This window comes from Echeneis naucrates, chromosome 4, assembly GCF_900963305.1.
Source record: "Echeneis naucrates chromosome 4, fEcheNa1.1, whole genome shotgun sequence".
NCBI classification, from domain to species: Eukaryota; Metazoa; Chordata; class Actinopteri; order Carangiformes; family Echeneidae; genus Echeneis; species Echeneis naucrates.
Window position 1 is genome coordinate 17,877,797 of NC_042514.1, and position 17,130 is coordinate 17,894,926.

Genomic DNA, 17,130 nt, shown 5'->3' on the forward strand with positions numbered 1-17,130 from the left:
TGTGATGGAATAATGTCAAAATGAACCACATTGTTGTGGAATCTTGTAGAATCAAGGAATGCCAAAAAGAACTGAGGTTCTGTTGAGAGCAAAGGGCCCTTCCCAGTATTAGTATTAGTGGTGTTCCTAATAAAGTGCTCTGTGAGTGTACATTCCCCATTTCATGTCTGCTGGCATTAAAAATATAACACAGGGCATGACAAGAAAGAATGGGGGGAGAAAAAAAAAAAAAAAAAAAAAACGATCAAGCCGAGCAATAAAACCAAGATGATGAGTACACACTGTACAACCTCTCCAACATCATTCATGCACAGAAGCTCAACCCTGGCAAAGATGACAGGCCCACTCCCCTCCCCACACAAAGAGAGAGGGAGCGAGAGAATGAGTTTGGAGCTAGGCTGATTCAGCAGGATGCTAAATCAAATTCAAGAGCATTAATTACACACAGCATTATCAATCAGAGCAAAGTGTGTGCAGGGTTATAAGGTTTGAGATTGATCAAGATGATGATCCATCAAAAACCTGTGATGGCCATTGTTGGCTTTCTGCTGATCAGCTAAAGCTCTGCACCACAGAGTGAACACAACATAGGGTAGGGTGTGGTATGGAGAGGGACTTGGGCTTAAATGGGCAGAACAGAGGGAGGGGGGTGTATATGTCATTTGTTCACTGCTGTGATTTGTTTGTTCGGGAGAGGGAGGGCTTGAGGGGGATTTGGGAGGAGGTGGGGTAAAGAGCTAAAACATAGTAGAGTTTAATGATCAACTAATCCCCCCTCTTTTCTACTGAGAGTCCGGTATATAACACAGAGCAGCCCACTGATGTCAAATCAAGTGAGTCTGGGTTATAGGCAGGGAGAGAAAAGTCTATTGGGCGCCGCACAAGGAACACAAAAGAAGTGAGACACTGTGTTCGGAGATTACTGCAAGTAAATAATCAAGGACAAGATAATCATTATGAAGCTGTTTTTTGTGTTGCTGCTTCTTGCTTATTCCATTGTTGCTGTCGCATTGGAAACCTCAGGTAGAGAAACGCAAACCACCATGCCTTCCCAGGCTTTAATCACAGAACCACACCCCATGGAGGCAAAGTCTCGCTTTGCCATGCTGGACGATGTTCGCTTACTTGCCAACGGCCTCCTTCAGCTGGGTCAGAGTTTACGGGAGTTTGTCCACAAGACCAAGGCCCAAATCAATGACATCTTTCAAAAGCTGAACATTTTTGACCGCTCTTTTTACCAGCTCTCTGTGGTCACGTCAGAGATCAAGGAGGAAGAGGAGGAGCTGAAGAAGACTACCAATTTTTTGAAAGCCAACAATGAGGAAATCAGAAACTTGTCTCTGGAAATCAACACTAAGATCAACAACATCCTGCAGGAGCGTACACAGCTTCAGAGCAAAGTGGGGAGCCTCGAGGAGAGGCTGAAAGGGCTGTCACAGAGTATGGTCCCTGCTGAACAGCTGACTGAAATCACAACACTCAAGGTAAGCTGCTAATGAAACAGATGCAAGCTGAGTTCAGTTTGCATCAGTTAGTATGAGAAGTTAAAAAGTAAGGAAAGAAAAACTGCACCAAAAGTTTTGTTTGAAATGAGCTAAGGAACAAAATGTATTTAATGGATTCTGCTAACTTGGATAACAACCTCCATACTGCATCTATTCCTCTAATAAAGTTAGTTACAGAATGTTTCCTGAACTATCACTTGTATTAGTGTTTTAACCCCTCCCTTTTTTTCCAATTCATTAACTCCACAAATGTTCTTCTCAAATGTTTTAAAATACAACTACAGTCAGATCTTATACACATTTCTATTATGACATTTTCAGGAGGTGATTGAAGCTCAAGAAAAAACAATCACTAGTTTGTTGCAAGCTGTAAAAGAGCAACATGACCAACTTGACAACCAGAAAATCAAGATTAAAAACCTGGAAGAAAAGGTAAACAAAATAAATAAATTCCGAAAGATTTAATCACATTTCACCTTTAAAGGCCAAACATCTGCTATGTTTGAGAATAATTCTGCTTCAGGCATATGGGGAAGAATTTTGCTTTTTGTAGGGGTGACAACATAACTTAAAACTGCAGATTCATTTGCATTGCTTTGCAGCTCAGCTATGACAGTTTTCAAGATATAATCGATAAGGCAATGGATTCTGACCCTGCAGCTCCTGATATATTCGAATATATGACTGGGAATTCTACCAGCATGGAAGCGAATGGTAAACTTACTGAATCATTAATGCATTATCAGTTATTCAAAGATATTTACTTAAAAAAGAAGTCTCTTAAAAAAAAAAATGGTCATGTGTTCAGACTTTCCAACAGACTGCAGTGAGTTGTATAACAAAGGAGAGGTCAACAGTGGAATCTATGTTATCAAACCAAATCGATCAGAGCCGTTCAACGTTTACTGTGAAATGGGCTCAGGTGAGTGAAAGCAAACTGATCTAAGTTCTCAATAAGTGCATCAGAATGCTCTTTTTGCATGTAAGCCATGACAAGATGAAGCGGTGACATTTATGCAAGTCTCTAATTAACAAACAACGAACAAAACCCAGAAGGTTCAAGCTCGATAGCCACAAGTATAGGTTTTTAAAAATGGAAGTGACATTATGGTGATAAGCAAGCATCATGATCCTTTCATAAACATGTGTGTAATTTTTACAGAAGCAACTAAACTTAAATTTATTTCTGATCTACTGTGTAGATCGGGGTTTAACTGTCATTCAACACAGGATCGATGGTTCAGTGGATTTTGACCAGACATGGGAGAGATATGAGAAAGGCTTCGGCGACCTTGAAAGTGAGTACTTTTTATTTTAATTCTTTTTCTTACTTGCATTATATTACAAATATGCCCCCTTAACTAACTGCCAAAGCCATATAAAACTGGATTTATTCTTTTTCCTTAACTGTAATTTAAAAATATACATGTGCCATATGTGCTTAAAATAAAGGTTAAAGATAACACTAGAGAACAAACTATTTACGCTGACTACAGTCTTAACTTGCAGAGTTTTGGGTGAGCGGGGAGTTTTGCAAGTACTTCCTGCAGACCTCATCTTAGGAAGCAATAATTGTTACTTATCAGCCCTGAACTGACAGTATGACTTCCTTTATTGTCTGAATACAAAGTAGGTTTTGGCGAACTTTCCCTGCAGTACTCAACCGAGCTGTTCATAAATGCAGTCCTGTTGCATTTCAAAGGAATGTCTCCGGCAACCATGAATTTTAGTTGCACCATTCCTTCGCATTTACCAGCCCAATAATTACACCTTACACTGACTGCATCGTGCTACTACAGGAAGAGGGAAACTAATGTCTCAACAAAACCCTCTCCAATTAAATATGGGTGAATGAAAACCTACTGAGGATTAATTACAAACTGATAAGACAATACACAACGAGTTGTGTTAGAAGAGAAACTACTTTCCTGTTCACCATTTTTTTAACCCATATACGAAATGTCTTAACAACATCAAAACCTATTCATGTGTACTGCAGAGGACTTCTGGCTGGGCTTAAAGAAGATCCACAGTCTTGCACAGCAAGGAGCTTACATCCTACGTATTGACTTGGAGGACTGGAAGGAGGAGAAACACTGGGCAGAGTACAGTTTCTCACTCGAAGGTCCCTCAGAGGCCTACACCCTTAATGTCAGCCATTTCTCTGGGGACCTGCCTGACGCCATGGCCAACAGCACCGGCATGAGATTCTCAACAAAAGACAGAAACAATGATGCCTACCGAAATCCCAACTGCACTCACAACTACTCAGGTAAAGAGCATTACAAGCTGATTCTGCAGGGCTTCCTACAAATCTGTATGACCACTACATCACTACATCTGCCGTTTTAAATCCCCTAAAGAACGGCCAGTTGGGGAAATAAGAACCCTTATGACGAGATGATGAGATATTTTGCTAGGACCAAGGCATGTGTTATTGATGTCTCCTGTCCTGACCCCTTTGACAGGCGGCTGGTGGTTCAATGGCTGTGGAGACATAAATCTAAATGGAAAGTATTTGTGGCTGAGGGCAAAGGGACGCTCCATACGGAAGAAGGGAATTCACTGGAGGCCTGCCCCAGGACCCTCATATTCCCTCAAGATGACCAAGATTTCCATGAGGCCAGCTTTGCCTGCTAGAAGCTTCAACTGAATCCCTCATTGCAAAACCTCTAAACAACACTATAGGCATCTTTCACAAACATCACAAATATCTAATACTCAACCATGCAATTCGAAGAAACACAATTATAGATGTCTATGACACAAAATTATTACTTAATCAGCAACATTAAACTGGTTGCTGAAGAACACCATTTTGGCAGTGATCAACAAACAAAAGGCCAAAACTGTTTGAAGTCAGAAATGCTGAACTGTTACAATGACGCAACAAATACCACATAGGTCGTTAACCTATTGGGTCTGATCCAGCAAGGACAGTAGAGCTGTCATTATGCAACAACTGCAATCACTTGCAAAATTGACATATTGATCCATAATCAGCAACCTGATTCAGTGCTGGTTGCAAAATGCCACAGTGCTGCATTTGGAGAGCAACCTATGGGGGAGACATTATGACCCAATTTTAAAACTGACATTGTTTCTTTTCAGTGAACACATACATATGTAGATGACAGCTTCTAGTGTATCTATAAGTGCATTTTGTCTTTGTAATGTAAAACTGTCTTGCATGTTCCCAGGAGATACATATACACATATGCAAATGCAAACCTGTTGTTACATAACGCATGCACAATATGATGTCAAGTTTAAAGAAAAAAACACTGCATCTCCTGTATTTCAAGATTTTCATACTGGTAATTTTTTTCAGGGGTCTTGTAATTTTTTTCCCAATACTTTACCCCTAGCCTCATAGAAATGCATCTAAAATGTAGGGACAATGTCAGCAGTCAAATATGGTACAAAAAAGGGAGCTACATAGCTTTTGCATCGCACTGATATACTGCTCCATTAGTTTTTTCTTTTTTTGTGGTTGTTGTTTTTACACTGTAAAGTATTTAAACCAAATGAATGCTATTATATGATTTATGCCAGTATGGTCAGAAAACATCATTTCCATGTATTTCCTATGTTATTGAGTCATATTGACTCTTGTCAATTCTACCATCATAACAAGCTAAGTAGTCCTCATACTAACACTTCACTCTGACAAGTAACTATGTGCTCTAATAAATCATATTTATGAAGAAAAACTAAAAATGACCGTATGACAAGGGGACATTTTTGTTGTATTGATCTTACCTGAAGTAAACGTTATGACTAAAAACTACACCAAATAAAATATTATTGTGAATATATGAAACACAAGTTAAAGGTATATTATCTTCACACCTCTCTTGCATGCTTCCATACTGTTACACCTGCAGATTCAAGATTCAAGGTAAGGTCCTGAGTTGGAAAACTCTGGACCTCAAAGGTTATAAATACAGTAGGTATAAATAAAGCTGGAGGTTCAGTGGCCTCTTCAAGTCCATTAAGCAATTATTTCAAAGAACTTCAGAATATATTGAAAGCAATAATATTAAACAATGAAGCATTCGGAAAACATATTATCCCACAAAGAGGATTAAAAAAAAAAAAAAAAACGTTCAGAATACGGCAAACAACATTGATTGCCTTTCGCCCAGTCTGTTCCTGCCTGCATGGAATCTGTTAGCTCTAGTATTAGTTCATCTACAATAGGAAATAACTTATCTCCAGACGAACAAATCCTGCACCCACATTACAGCAATCTAGTAATAAGTACTTCTTTTCAAGCAACCTTGACAAAAATAGCATTTGCTCAGATGGGACATGTACACAGTAAATTGGCTGATGTGAATGAGCCGCAGTGTCAGTCAACCCTGTGACTTTTGATTGGGGTTATGACTGACTAAATTATAACAAAAGTCAAGTTTGCATCCAGCTGAAAATGCATGTGGCATATTCGCTATATATATATATATATATATATATATGGATTTTACATACATATTTGGACCAAACATGTATGGCTCAAAGCAAAACAGCAGGTATGTGTGGCAAAATCCTCTTGCAGTTCATGGAAAGAAATTACTACTGAAATGTAAGTTCAAATGTAAATGTACATCCAACCCAACAGTACTTCACCTCATGGATATCCAACATAAAAGAGATTGAAATAGAAAATGTTTCAATAATGGTGATATGGTTTTCAATATTTCAATGTACATAATTAAGTGTATGCCACTGACTAACATTCATTACAGGGTGCTGCCGTCAGTTCTTTGCATTCAAGCTGAGCAAAAAGAGCGGAATATATATAATAATATATAATAATATATAGGTGCATTACGACTATGGCATTGTGGCTAGGCTCCGAGGGAGTTTTAGCTGCTAAATGTGTCCCTCTGACCGCAGTATAAATGTGAATGAACAAGCATCCACAAATCATAATAAACCAGACAAAATAGTTGATAAGAGAGGAAACACTTATTCAGAGGCGTAGAAGTGGTTCAGTTATCAAAGATCAGATAAACTTTAGGTTTCAGTGTGCTGCAAAATTTACTGAAGAGGAGCCGACTAGAAGCAGGAACACATCAAATCTGTCCACCATTTGAAGCAGTTTACCTCCATAGAATACCCTGAGAGCCTAAAGATGAGGCAACAGAAAAGTTTAAGCCAGCCCATTCCTCAAACATCACCACCACCACCCCACATCTGTCTTTATTGCTCATTTTTTGTATTCTTTAACAACTAGGAGTACTTTCCATATTGTTTAATGTGGTTCAAGCACTTTTGTTACTATCGGCTTAGAAAAGAATAAGGTTATCAGCCTATTTTGTAGTTTAAAGTTAGTTTAAAGATATTATTGACAAAGCCTTGGTTTGTTTATTTGATGGTGATGTCATGTTTCTTGTTTATTTAGTTGAGGGCTGAATACAAATAAAAGGTGATTGTTCATTTACTTGTAGCATTTGCAATACCTAGAATAGCATATAGTTTTACAGGGGAAGAGGCAAACTAATTTTTCAGAAGTTTCTGGGTACAGAATCCATTGTGGGCATTTTTGGCAGGTTTTCCGCAAATTTTACAATGTTTATATTGATATCAGAGTTATGTTATTATGACAGAAATTAAGAAATAAATAATGAAATAAATTCTGGCCATATCATCCAACCCCAACTGAAAGGACACAAATGCTTTTTTTCCATACCTGTACGTGGTGTTTGGCACATAGACATCCCTGGCAGGAAATTCCAGGATCTCCCTTGTAGGGCGTACCCTGCTGTCTGGATAAGGCTTAACCTGCAGGAGGTCAGGAGTCAGGCAATAGTGGGGGTTCTCTGGAGCTGGAGAGATGTCCAACTTCAACTGGGCTGTGGTGACAAGCACAGAAAACAAGAGGTTGGGGATGCAGAGACGGCAAGAAAGGAAGATAATTCATTTGAAATATGTGATTCACTTCTTCAAATGTCTATGTAAATGTATAGTGATTCAAGGAAAGCACGACAGAGATGAGTCAGTAACAACAATACTGAGGACATCAGTTCTGTCAGTTTTGTACCTGTGATGGGTCTGAGTCTCCTTAGAACTGAAGAGGGTCTTCTCATATCTGCTAGGAACTTATACAAGTCTTCATCGCTCAGTCTGTCCCCTTCCTAAAACATGCAAGCAAAATATAAAACTTAAAGAAAAAAATAAAACCTTGTACTAAGCTGGAGGACCATCAATTTCTGTCCGTGTGGATAGATCTACAACTATGAATAAAATATATCATTCAGGGATGTTTGTGTGTGCAGATGATATTGTGGACACCTGTTTGAAGAAGTTTGTGATGGTAAGTGTTGCAGGTCTAAAGCCTGTCAGACTACATGACTCATCTCCACTGGTGGTCCTTTCTAGGGAACGCCTTCCCATGATGCTTGAGTTCCTTCGTTCTGACCATGAGCCTTTTCTCTCTGTAGATGGACAAAGAAAAATAGCAGTAAATATTCAATTTGGTTCATTGGCAGAATGTTCACCTGCTGCAGCATGGAAGCTGACTTATCTGTGTGCATGTATATTCCTGTGTTCTGCCTAGCAACAAAGAAACAGCCATCACAGTCAGCATCACAGTCAGCATCACAGAGACTTTGGGAGGTCAAAGGTTAGACAAACACCATGATGTCAAACTCAAAATAACACCAGGAATCAATATGGGTAGTTACTTTTTGGATTGTTTCGGTCTCTGTTTAAATTTGCTTTATGTACTATTTGTAGTAGGAAGGTTGTCTTTAGATAAAGATTTTAGTGTGTGGTCATGTATTGACATGCCCATGAGCCCTATGCATGACTGCCAGCGCTCTGTTTCTCTCTCTGCCTTCAATAGAAATATGTAACGTTCAGACTGTGAGTGAGTGGAAGCATGAAAACATTGTTGGAGATTTTCAGTGGCTCCACAGTAAAATGCATATGTTTACAGTTACAATCCAAAGGCTTTAGTCAAAAAGCAATGTCAGACCTGAAAGACTCATTTCAAGTTCTGTATCTCTCTCCAGACTGCCAGCACTGTTAACAATGTTCATTAGATGGATAGCGGTCCAAGCAAAGGGCATTCGGTAGCGGCCAAGACGTTGGCAGAACTGCTCTGACTGGCTGCGAAGTTTCTCCAGCTTCTCTTTATTCTATAGAAAGCACATGTTAAGTTAATATCTGTGATTTTCAAAAAAAAAGGACAGCTTACAATGTATAATTAAGTCTATTTATTAATTAATTCCTCCAAAGATTTGATTATGCTATTTATGCTAATATTTACGATTGTTGAAATATGCTTAACACAAGCATTCAATTTTTTTTATGTGCAATTCAATTTCGAAATACCTTAGCAGCATCAGACTCTTTGAAGACCATGTAGGGCTCAGCACATTCTCCAATGTCACCTTGCTGCAGTACCTTTTCCAGCTGTGGGCAAAGTACATAGTTAATTCTCAACACACTCACACACAGCAATGAAGTGAGTCCACAGGTACTACCTGTAAAATTGTTTAGGTGTTTTTTTTGTTAGTTTTTTTTGTTTGCTGTTTTGTTTTGTTTTGTTTTTTTTAATTCAAATTACTGTTCAGCCACCTGTAAGACGGTGCATTTTTCTGGAAATTATATTTGAAGTATGTCAAGGTGGCACAGTATTTGAGGACTATTCATATAAATCAGATGTCTCTTTTTTTTTTTTTTTTTTTTTTTTTTTAATGGGGGTACCAGTGATTTATTAGAGTTTTTTACGTTTCACTTTTACAAGACAAAAGGTTTCAAAGACAAGCGCTCTTTCACAAAAGGGATAGAATGAGAGTCTCTTATGTGTATATCTTTTCCCTTTTTAGGCTTTTTATGCCTTTATTTCAATCAGTATTTGGCAGAAATGCTGACAGAAAACAAGGAGAGAGGTTCATGACCTGCAGCAGAGGTCCCAGGCCGGAAATGAAACCTGGGATACTGAGCTTTAGCCACTCAACCACCAATGCTGCCTGAGAATTTTGTCTTCAAAAAGTATTTAACTATAAAAAAGGTTTCACAAAAGAGGAGATCATCTCATAATCATGTAATTTTAGAATTGAGTAATGTGACTAATTAATTTATTTTACAAGATTTGTCAGAAAGGAGAAGATGATATCAAAATGATCCAACCTTGATGACCAGAAAGACATCCTGGGATGGGTAAGTAATGGAAAAGATAGCAGAGCGTGCCAGCGTAGAGATGGCTGCTGTCTGAATATGCGGACGCAACATGGCCTTCGTCTGCTCAGAGTTCAGGTCAAAGAAAAAGTTCTCTGATATCTAAGGGACACATAAAAAAGGGTAATCACGATATGCTCATAGTAAGAATGTTAAATCTAATAGTGTAAACACAACATGACAACCATTACTGTCCAATCAAAATTTTTGAATGAATGGCTGTATTACCACAACCTGATTTCTTACTCATAGCAGCTGACAAACATGATAACATTTCAGTGACAAACAACCCCTTTGTGATATAACAACACTCCCGTGCAGACCGACATATACGAGAGATCCACTTATCAAGGCAAGTGCTACCCTCTAGTGTCTGTCAGCTAAACAGGAGCAGATAGAAGAAGATGAACTTCTTCAGATAGATACACATTTCCAGTTTATGATTTAACTGCATTCTCACAAGCATAACAGGGCTAGAACATAAAATTTTATAGTCCAGTCATCAAATTCATTTTGGCCTCCCAACAATTTTAAAGGTTTGCAGAAGTGACCCAACAACTCAGGGCTGAGGAGGCACTGAGGAAAGCATAACAGCTTACCTTTTTCTTTTCCTTGACATCGTATAAGGCCAAACTAGCAAATATGGGCTCAATTTCGATTTCAAACCTTCAAGGGGAGAGAAAAAGGAGTTGGTCAGCAAAAAGCAGCAGTTAAATAAAAGAGCTAAAAGGCTTTTTTTTCCTTGAAAAAGGCAGTCTACCACTTACTTCAAGGACAAGCACTTGACGAGTAGCCTCTGGCCAAAGTGTTCTTTAGGTACTTCAGGCACACAATGGCGCTCAATTGGCTCTTCCTATACATTCACACAGATGGTCACAAGTTAAAGGGAGGGGGAAAAAAAACTTGGAAACTATCAAAAAATTATAAAGAAAATTATTGGGTTCCTTGCCATGGATTTAAATGCAAAGATTGAGGCCCATCGTTTCTCACACGTGTAAGTATAAATTTGATGTTGTCCATCAAAAAATGGTTAGGTAAAAGGGTGTACTTTACCTCATCGAGAGCAGGATGCAGAGCGAACAGTTCGCGGTGACGGTTAGCCTTTCGCTGGTCTTCATTGTGCCTGTCAATCTCCTCATTGGGAGCACGATCAAGAAGGTGAGGGAGGAGTGCATCGGGGAGGGAGTTCTTCAAGTCAAAGATGCTGCAGGCCCAGCTGCCACGTGGCGTGTCATCTATAGACATTGACCGTCGCTTCAGGTCATCCTACAGAATAACCAACATGTATAAATTTGAGTTTCTCAGATATAGAAACAACTACTTTGGAAGTGTAAATTTTCTGCCACAAAATGATTTTGTACCTGGTCGTCTTGATAGCTGCTGCTGTCTGGCATCTCATCAGCCTCAAACACTTGTTTGGGCAGGCCTTTCTGACGTTCTTTCTGCTTATCCAGAGTGTTTGGGTTAAAGCCGGTACCAAGCTTGTGATATCTGTAAGACAAGCAGTCATTTAGGATATAGTTATTATTTGAGCAATTTGATCAATGGTGTTTGCGGTCAAATTTTACAGATAAATCCCAAATTTTTGAGAGAACATGATCATCACACAGTGAAGCCTTACTTTCTGTTGACAACAGCCCAGTCTTCTGTGTAGGATCTGACACAATCTCTGACGTGAGGATCAGTATCCCTGTGGCAAGACACGCTCAATTAATCAAATGAGGCTTAATTCATTAATAAGAGACAGACTTTGAAGACAATTCTTTCCTAGTCAATAAAGAAAATGGCTAATGTCATATCAGTATTGCTGGCACCCACATAAGTGAACTACACTGTTTATGGCATCTCTTCAGCCAGTTTGCCGGCTTTTTGTGTTGAAGCCTTTGGTGCAGCTTTTAGGAGAATTAAAAACAATAATAACAAAGGCTAACAGAACATTGCATTACAGAGTTACGCATTGCAGCCAAAACATTTTCAAAAAGTTATTTCAACTTCATAAAAAGTCAAACAGGAATAATGGTGACATAGACAGACTCTCTTTTATGTAATAGGATCAGGGCCAAATGGGAATAGCATTTTTTTATTTAGAATTCTGACATTTAACTCAAAAGTTTTGCAGAAAATATTATGATTTTTTTAGATTTCATGCTTGTTATATTTTCTGTATATTCCGACCAGGTTGCTCCTTTTTGCATTGAATTGTTAAAACATCCTTTTTTCTGGTTTTCAGTCACTGTAGTATATTGAATTGATAAATGTATTCATTGATGCTTTTATTTCGTAGTTAATACAAACCACTGGGTTTTAAACAAAGTCTAGATTCTTTCAGTCCAAGACAATACTCAAAATGTTCCTATTTCAGAAAAAAGAAAAAGACCACTGCCAATACATATGGTGGGAGTCTGTACTTTCACTCAGCACTTGCTACGAGAACTTCAGTCCACCATTTAGCACTCTTACCCCTCCTCAGGGACAGCTTGTACCACTGTGCGACATTCCCTGGGTGTGTAGATGACCTCAATGTCATCTGGTGGAAACTCAATCAGATCCCTCAAGGGACCTGATTCAACGATGGGAGGGTGAGTGATGAGGTACTCCTCAAAATCCACTGGCTCCACTGCCTCTGTGAGGGGAACCTGAAGGAGTGAAGGGAGAAAGAGTAAATTTGGTATGAACACATGGTCAACTGTTCAGTTCTCCTATCTGGCGTTCGTTTTATGTGCATCTTGTCACTTGTTACTATAAAAGGTTTCAATTGGTTGGTTCCTATAAATCGTCAAAGGGAAGTGGTGAAGTTATGTGTTATTCATTCATTCTGTCATTCTGTGAATGTAGACCATGTACAGCACCAATGGGTACCAATATGAGTTAAAATTAGTTATTTCTGTGGAGAGAGCAGTTCCGGCTTCAGAATATTCTTTAATTCTAAATAGGAAAATCTACTCTAAGGAAGATCTATCTACAATATGGACAAATGTTTTAAAATCTCCTCATATAGATAAAAGTAACCACATTAGCAAGTGAGCTACTTAAAGCACACACTAATGGTTTCTTGGGCCTTATCCTGCTTGAACCCAGAGGGAATCTTTGTTTCAGCAGGCTCACTTAAAGTCTGTGTGTGCATGCATTTGTGAGTGTGTTCGTCTCCCACTCTCTTGAGAAATTTGAACACAAATACTTTCCACAGTTTAATTAAAAGTCAACTGTGGGCTAATCAAGGATGAGAGAGAGAGTTTTTGTTGATGTTTGGGCTCATGGCTGCTGAGGGTCAATTTGCACTACCCCTTTAATAAACATACTGTCTGAGCTCAAACACTAATAACCAATAACACACTGCAGTGCTTGAGTGGTAAGCAGCTATTCATTGTGGTTTTTAGAAAAACATTACAAAAGTTGTTCAGACATTTAAATAGCCACAAACCAGAATGCACAGCTTGCTTTAAGACATGAAAAAGCTCAACTTTCTTCAGTTCATGTGTTGACGTTTTTTAATCTTAATATAGCAAGCCCCAACATTTCATTTGAGTGAGGAGGAAACCAATAACAGGATCACAACTATTAAGAGGAAAGGCATCTTTGATTTGTCACTCACTGTGTTGCTTGTTGTGGTCCCAACATTGAGGTTTTTGAATAGTTGTGGGGAGCCCCCATACTGGCCAGCTATCTGCTTCCTGACTTCTGCTGCCACAGTCCTGCAAATAGAAGTGTGAAAGGTAGCAGGAGGAAGAGACAGTTGATAAGGTCCATCGCTCAAGTCCATATGATGATCCACTAAGCATACATGGCTATCATATATGTAATTAGAAGGGGCCTCACCATTCTCCAAAATCCTTGATCAAACTTTATTTTTTATTTTAAAGGTCACAATTTGATGCTCAGCCTTTTTTTTCCCCCGTCCTTGTAACAGAGATGGCTATGCAGTGTTTAGACTAGTCTTATCTAATCTTGTCTCGCATCATTGGTTTTATGCCATGATAACTGATGACATTTTTTAATTCTTATTTCAAAAGATGGTCTGCATGATGTAATGAGTGATATAATGGCCATCCGTTGTTTACCCCACTAAAGCCTTATTGTCAAATTCAGTTAATTTACTAACAATAACGTAACAATAACTTCCATGCCAGGATCTGAGAAAAGCAATATCATATATGGTTGGTAGTTGATAAACTCTGTAGGCAATGATTATTTGTCTGACACCTCGTTGTAATCTGACAGGGGAAAAATAGCGATATAAAACAAAAAAAGTGTAACGCTACAGAAACTTTATTTCACCTCGTATCTTAATTAAAACATTCAATCCTGATGCACAGCACAAATGTAACAATTTGGTTATGAAAATAATATAAAATAGCAAAAGACAAAACATTTGATATTAATTTAAATTATACAGTGAAAACATTGCAATGTCATCACAAACTGGCTAACGTGTAATATTGGATTGTGAGGTAAGTTACTGGTGTTAAAATATTACAAACTTTGCATTCTTCTGGATTGTTAAGGTGTTTAAGAAAAGGCAAACTAACATTGAGATTTGCACTTGCCCTTTTATCACTCTTTTCTAGTGTCTCAGCTCATAGTCTTCAAGTGTTGGCTTGGACAGGATCATTTATTACACCCAGAGAGGAAAGAAACAAATAAAAACCTCTATATCCAAGTGGTCAGCACAAAGCTCTTGGGGTTCAAATGCAGCTGTAGCCACACACATGCATAGGTCCTTTAAATCACAGCAACCACCAAAACCACTCTTTGTACTACTTGCTGCGTTGTTGTTTTGTTCAAGGCAACAGTCAAAGAGTCACTAACAAATAACAAATTAGAACCAAGGATAAAGGATCGTCACACAAGACTCAAGGTCATGTTGGACAAGTAACAGAGTCCATAAGGAGCCACAGTTATTATCAACAGCAATTTTTTTTAAATCAAAGATTCCTTCATAACCAATAAGCTGTCCAGTTTTCTTGGCTCCATCTGTGCTCCATCTCAGACGCAACATCACAATAACTACTTTAAGAGTGACTCTTAGCAAAGATCACCACAAAGCAAGATTAGGTGTGATCCTTTCAATAAGATCATTGAAAACATAATTCCTGGGTCTTATTTCTTCATCACCACTGTTGTGCTGACTTCATCTCTGCATCTCATAAACCTATTGAAGATCCGGTGGCCTTCACCACAATGTGATCTGTCAACATTGAGGAGCAGCTGAAGCTCTCAACTGAAATGCGCATTCCACAATTTTCCCAGTATCTCTTAACAAACCATTAAGTAGCACTGGTCACTGCACAGAAGAATGATTTCATTAAATAAGCAGCTCTTAAGGCATCCATTTCAACAAGTTAAGAGCAGCTCCTTGGAAGAACTATAAACTGGTGTTCATTGAAGATAATGATATTAACCACTCAACACTAACTTGTGATATAAACCACATGGCGAAGTCATTCTTAATTTTAGTCATTAAATTAGCCCTGATGTGATGGAAGCCACTGTTATTGTAAAAATGCATGCCAAATTATGTAGATTAGAGATATCTTTTTTCCACAGCTAAATGAATGATATCATGGTACACTGTGTGCATTGACCTTAGTGTCTATAGGAGACAATGTATGATGTTATTTTATTAGTGTGGGTGTGTCTGAAAGTATCAGCTCCCTTTTCATATTAAATTGCAAAGGTAATGTTTTATCTGAAGATATGTGGAACATAAATATGTTATATATAGGTTTGCTAGCTGACTCCCATCAGGTGAATAATCACATGTGAATGATCTGCCATGATAAAGGTGTGCTCAAATCAATATTGAGTGTAGGAAATTGGATGTGGTTAATTCCCACTAAATTAAAATGCATGCCCCTCCTGTCTTAAGGTCAACAAAGAAACTGAAGTGTCCACACACACCAGCATTGACAATATTTTAACTCCAAATTACCTTGTTGCGTTAATTGAAAGAAACTGAACTCAACTATGTTAAGGGACTTGAAATTTAAGAAGAAAAGCCAAGTGTCAGCAACTGTGGATGTACAAGGCCTTTAACAATAATTAGTAAATTTTCCATAGGGAAAGTAAGTGACTGCAGACATTTCTCCATTGTGAAAAAAACTAAAACAAAACAAAACTCTGATCATCTTGGTCATCTTTTCAGAAGGGTGTAAAATCTTATTTCATCCATCTTATTTTCATCCAGTGCTGGTTCAGAGAAAAAAAAACTACCAGCATGATGGGAGATATATTTGCTTTTCTTAATACTACAATGACTTGACAGCGAAATGAAGTCTTCAGCGGGGATACTGACAAAAAACACGTTTATTGTTGCGAGCTGAGAGAGACAACACTTCACCCACACCTAAATGATTGCACTACCTACATACCTATCCATCCATCCATCCATCCATCCATCCACTGACTGGAATGGTGGCATTTGACAGCTAGCACAAAGCTCTTTGTTAAGAAGATTACTTTAATCTGCCTAAGGGGCGGGGAAGATAATAGTATCGCTGTTTGATAGCTGCTGAAGGAGGCTTTTGTTTCCAGACCTCCTGTCTGACGGATCCCTGCTCACTTCTGCAAACGACGTCTCGCTCAAAATACACCTCTACAAAGTTCAGTCACATCTCTAGCAGTGCCTGCAGTTACCTAGCTGCCCGTCGGTAGCCCGCTGTGGTCAGGATAGCTAACTAGCTGCACAAAATTAACGGTTCATGAGTTAAGAGCTACTATCACTGGGTGCGGAAGATTATTACAAACGCTATCTCCTGCCTGATCAGAGGACATTCATCACAACGCTATTACATCTCGCCCCTTTGTTGGCATCCAGTGTCTCTGTCTGTCTGTCTGTCTGTCTGTCTGTCTGTCAGTCTGGGTGGGTCTGAGCATCTTCGCCGTTATGGCTAACAAGCGGCTAGCTCGGAGCAGCCAGGCTGTGCTGGCGGCTGGGCCTCCTCCACAGGGTTCCCTCAGCGGTGGTCTGAGGGCGACCTATGTGAAGGCGGCCAAGTGCTCGCCGTGTCTTTTACCAGCTCGTTGCGGGCTCCCGAGTCTTTACCTGCTGATTTTTTGGGCGAAGGCGCGGCGTTCAGCCATAGCAGCGGCCGCTGATGTGCTTTAACGAAATCCCCAGGCAGGCACGCAGGAAGCAGACGGGATCCGATTTCCACTCACTCACTACGGCCACAGGGAAAATGGGCAAACGGGAGAATGGAATCATTGCCGTAATGGCCACACGAGTGCGCAACAGAACACACCCAACGAAAATTCTCCTGCGCAGTATACTATGAAGAATGAGGCTGCACTAAAATAGCTGGGGGCGATTTAATTTGAAGGTTTGGCATGATGTCCTCCCTTTATTTCATTCACATTTACGCAAAGGCATCAATACAAAAACTGAGCAGGCTATTGAGTTTTGACACCAAAGACATTCATCGAAAGCCAACATATT

At 39.1% G+C, this 17,130-nt stretch overlaps 2 protein-coding genes across 12 annotated transcripts in view; one reads left to right on the plus strand and one right to left on the minus strand.

Annotated features, from left to right (window-relative positions):
- The window catches only part of dock7 (dedicator of cytokinesis 7), a 43,933-nt gene extending 27,068 nt beyond the window's left edge, over positions 1-16,865 (minus strand). For 9 of the 11 annotated variants that reach the window (XM_029500526.1, XM_029500525.1, XM_029500524.1 and 6 more), the window contains exons 1-14: positions 16,738-16,775; positions 13,288-13,387; positions 12,156-12,331; positions 11,317-11,385; positions 11,057-11,186; positions 10,749-10,961; positions 10,463-10,548; positions 10,295-10,361; positions 9,648-9,797; positions 8,847-8,927; positions 8,488-8,650; positions 7,803-7,945; positions 7,552-7,645; positions 7,201-7,363 (exon numbers count right to left, since the gene is read on the minus strand). In XM_029500526.1, the coding sequence (XP_029356386.1) occupies positions 7,201-7,363; positions 7,552-7,645; positions 7,803-7,945; positions 8,488-8,650; positions 8,847-8,927; positions 9,648-9,797; positions 10,295-10,361; positions 10,463-10,548; positions 10,749-10,961; positions 11,057-11,186; positions 11,317-11,385; positions 12,156-12,331; positions 13,288-13,387; positions 16,738-16,775 (1,673 nt within the window). Of the gene's footprint in view, positions 1-7,200; positions 7,364-7,551; positions 7,646-7,802; positions 7,946-8,487; positions 8,651-8,846; positions 8,928-9,647; positions 9,798-10,294; positions 10,362-10,462; positions 10,549-10,748; positions 10,962-11,056; positions 11,187-11,316; positions 11,386-12,155; positions 12,332-13,287; positions 13,388-16,737 lie in introns of all 11 variants that reach the window. The other 2 variants (XR_003840675.1, XM_029500519.1) reach the window with 1 other exon arrangement.
- Positions 866-5,232, plus strand: angptl3 (angiopoietin-like 3). Its single transcript, XM_029500532.1, has 7 exons — positions 866-1,484; positions 1,827-1,937; positions 2,108-2,219; positions 2,314-2,427; positions 2,708-2,803; positions 3,505-3,777; positions 3,974-5,232. The coding sequence occupies exons 1-7, from the start codon at positions 957-959 to the stop codon at positions 4,156-4,158; spliced, it is 1,419 nt and encodes a 472-aa protein (XP_029356392.1). The 5' UTR covers positions 866-956; the 3' UTR covers positions 4,159-5,232.
- Positions 16,866-17,130: the final 265 nt, after the last annotated feature.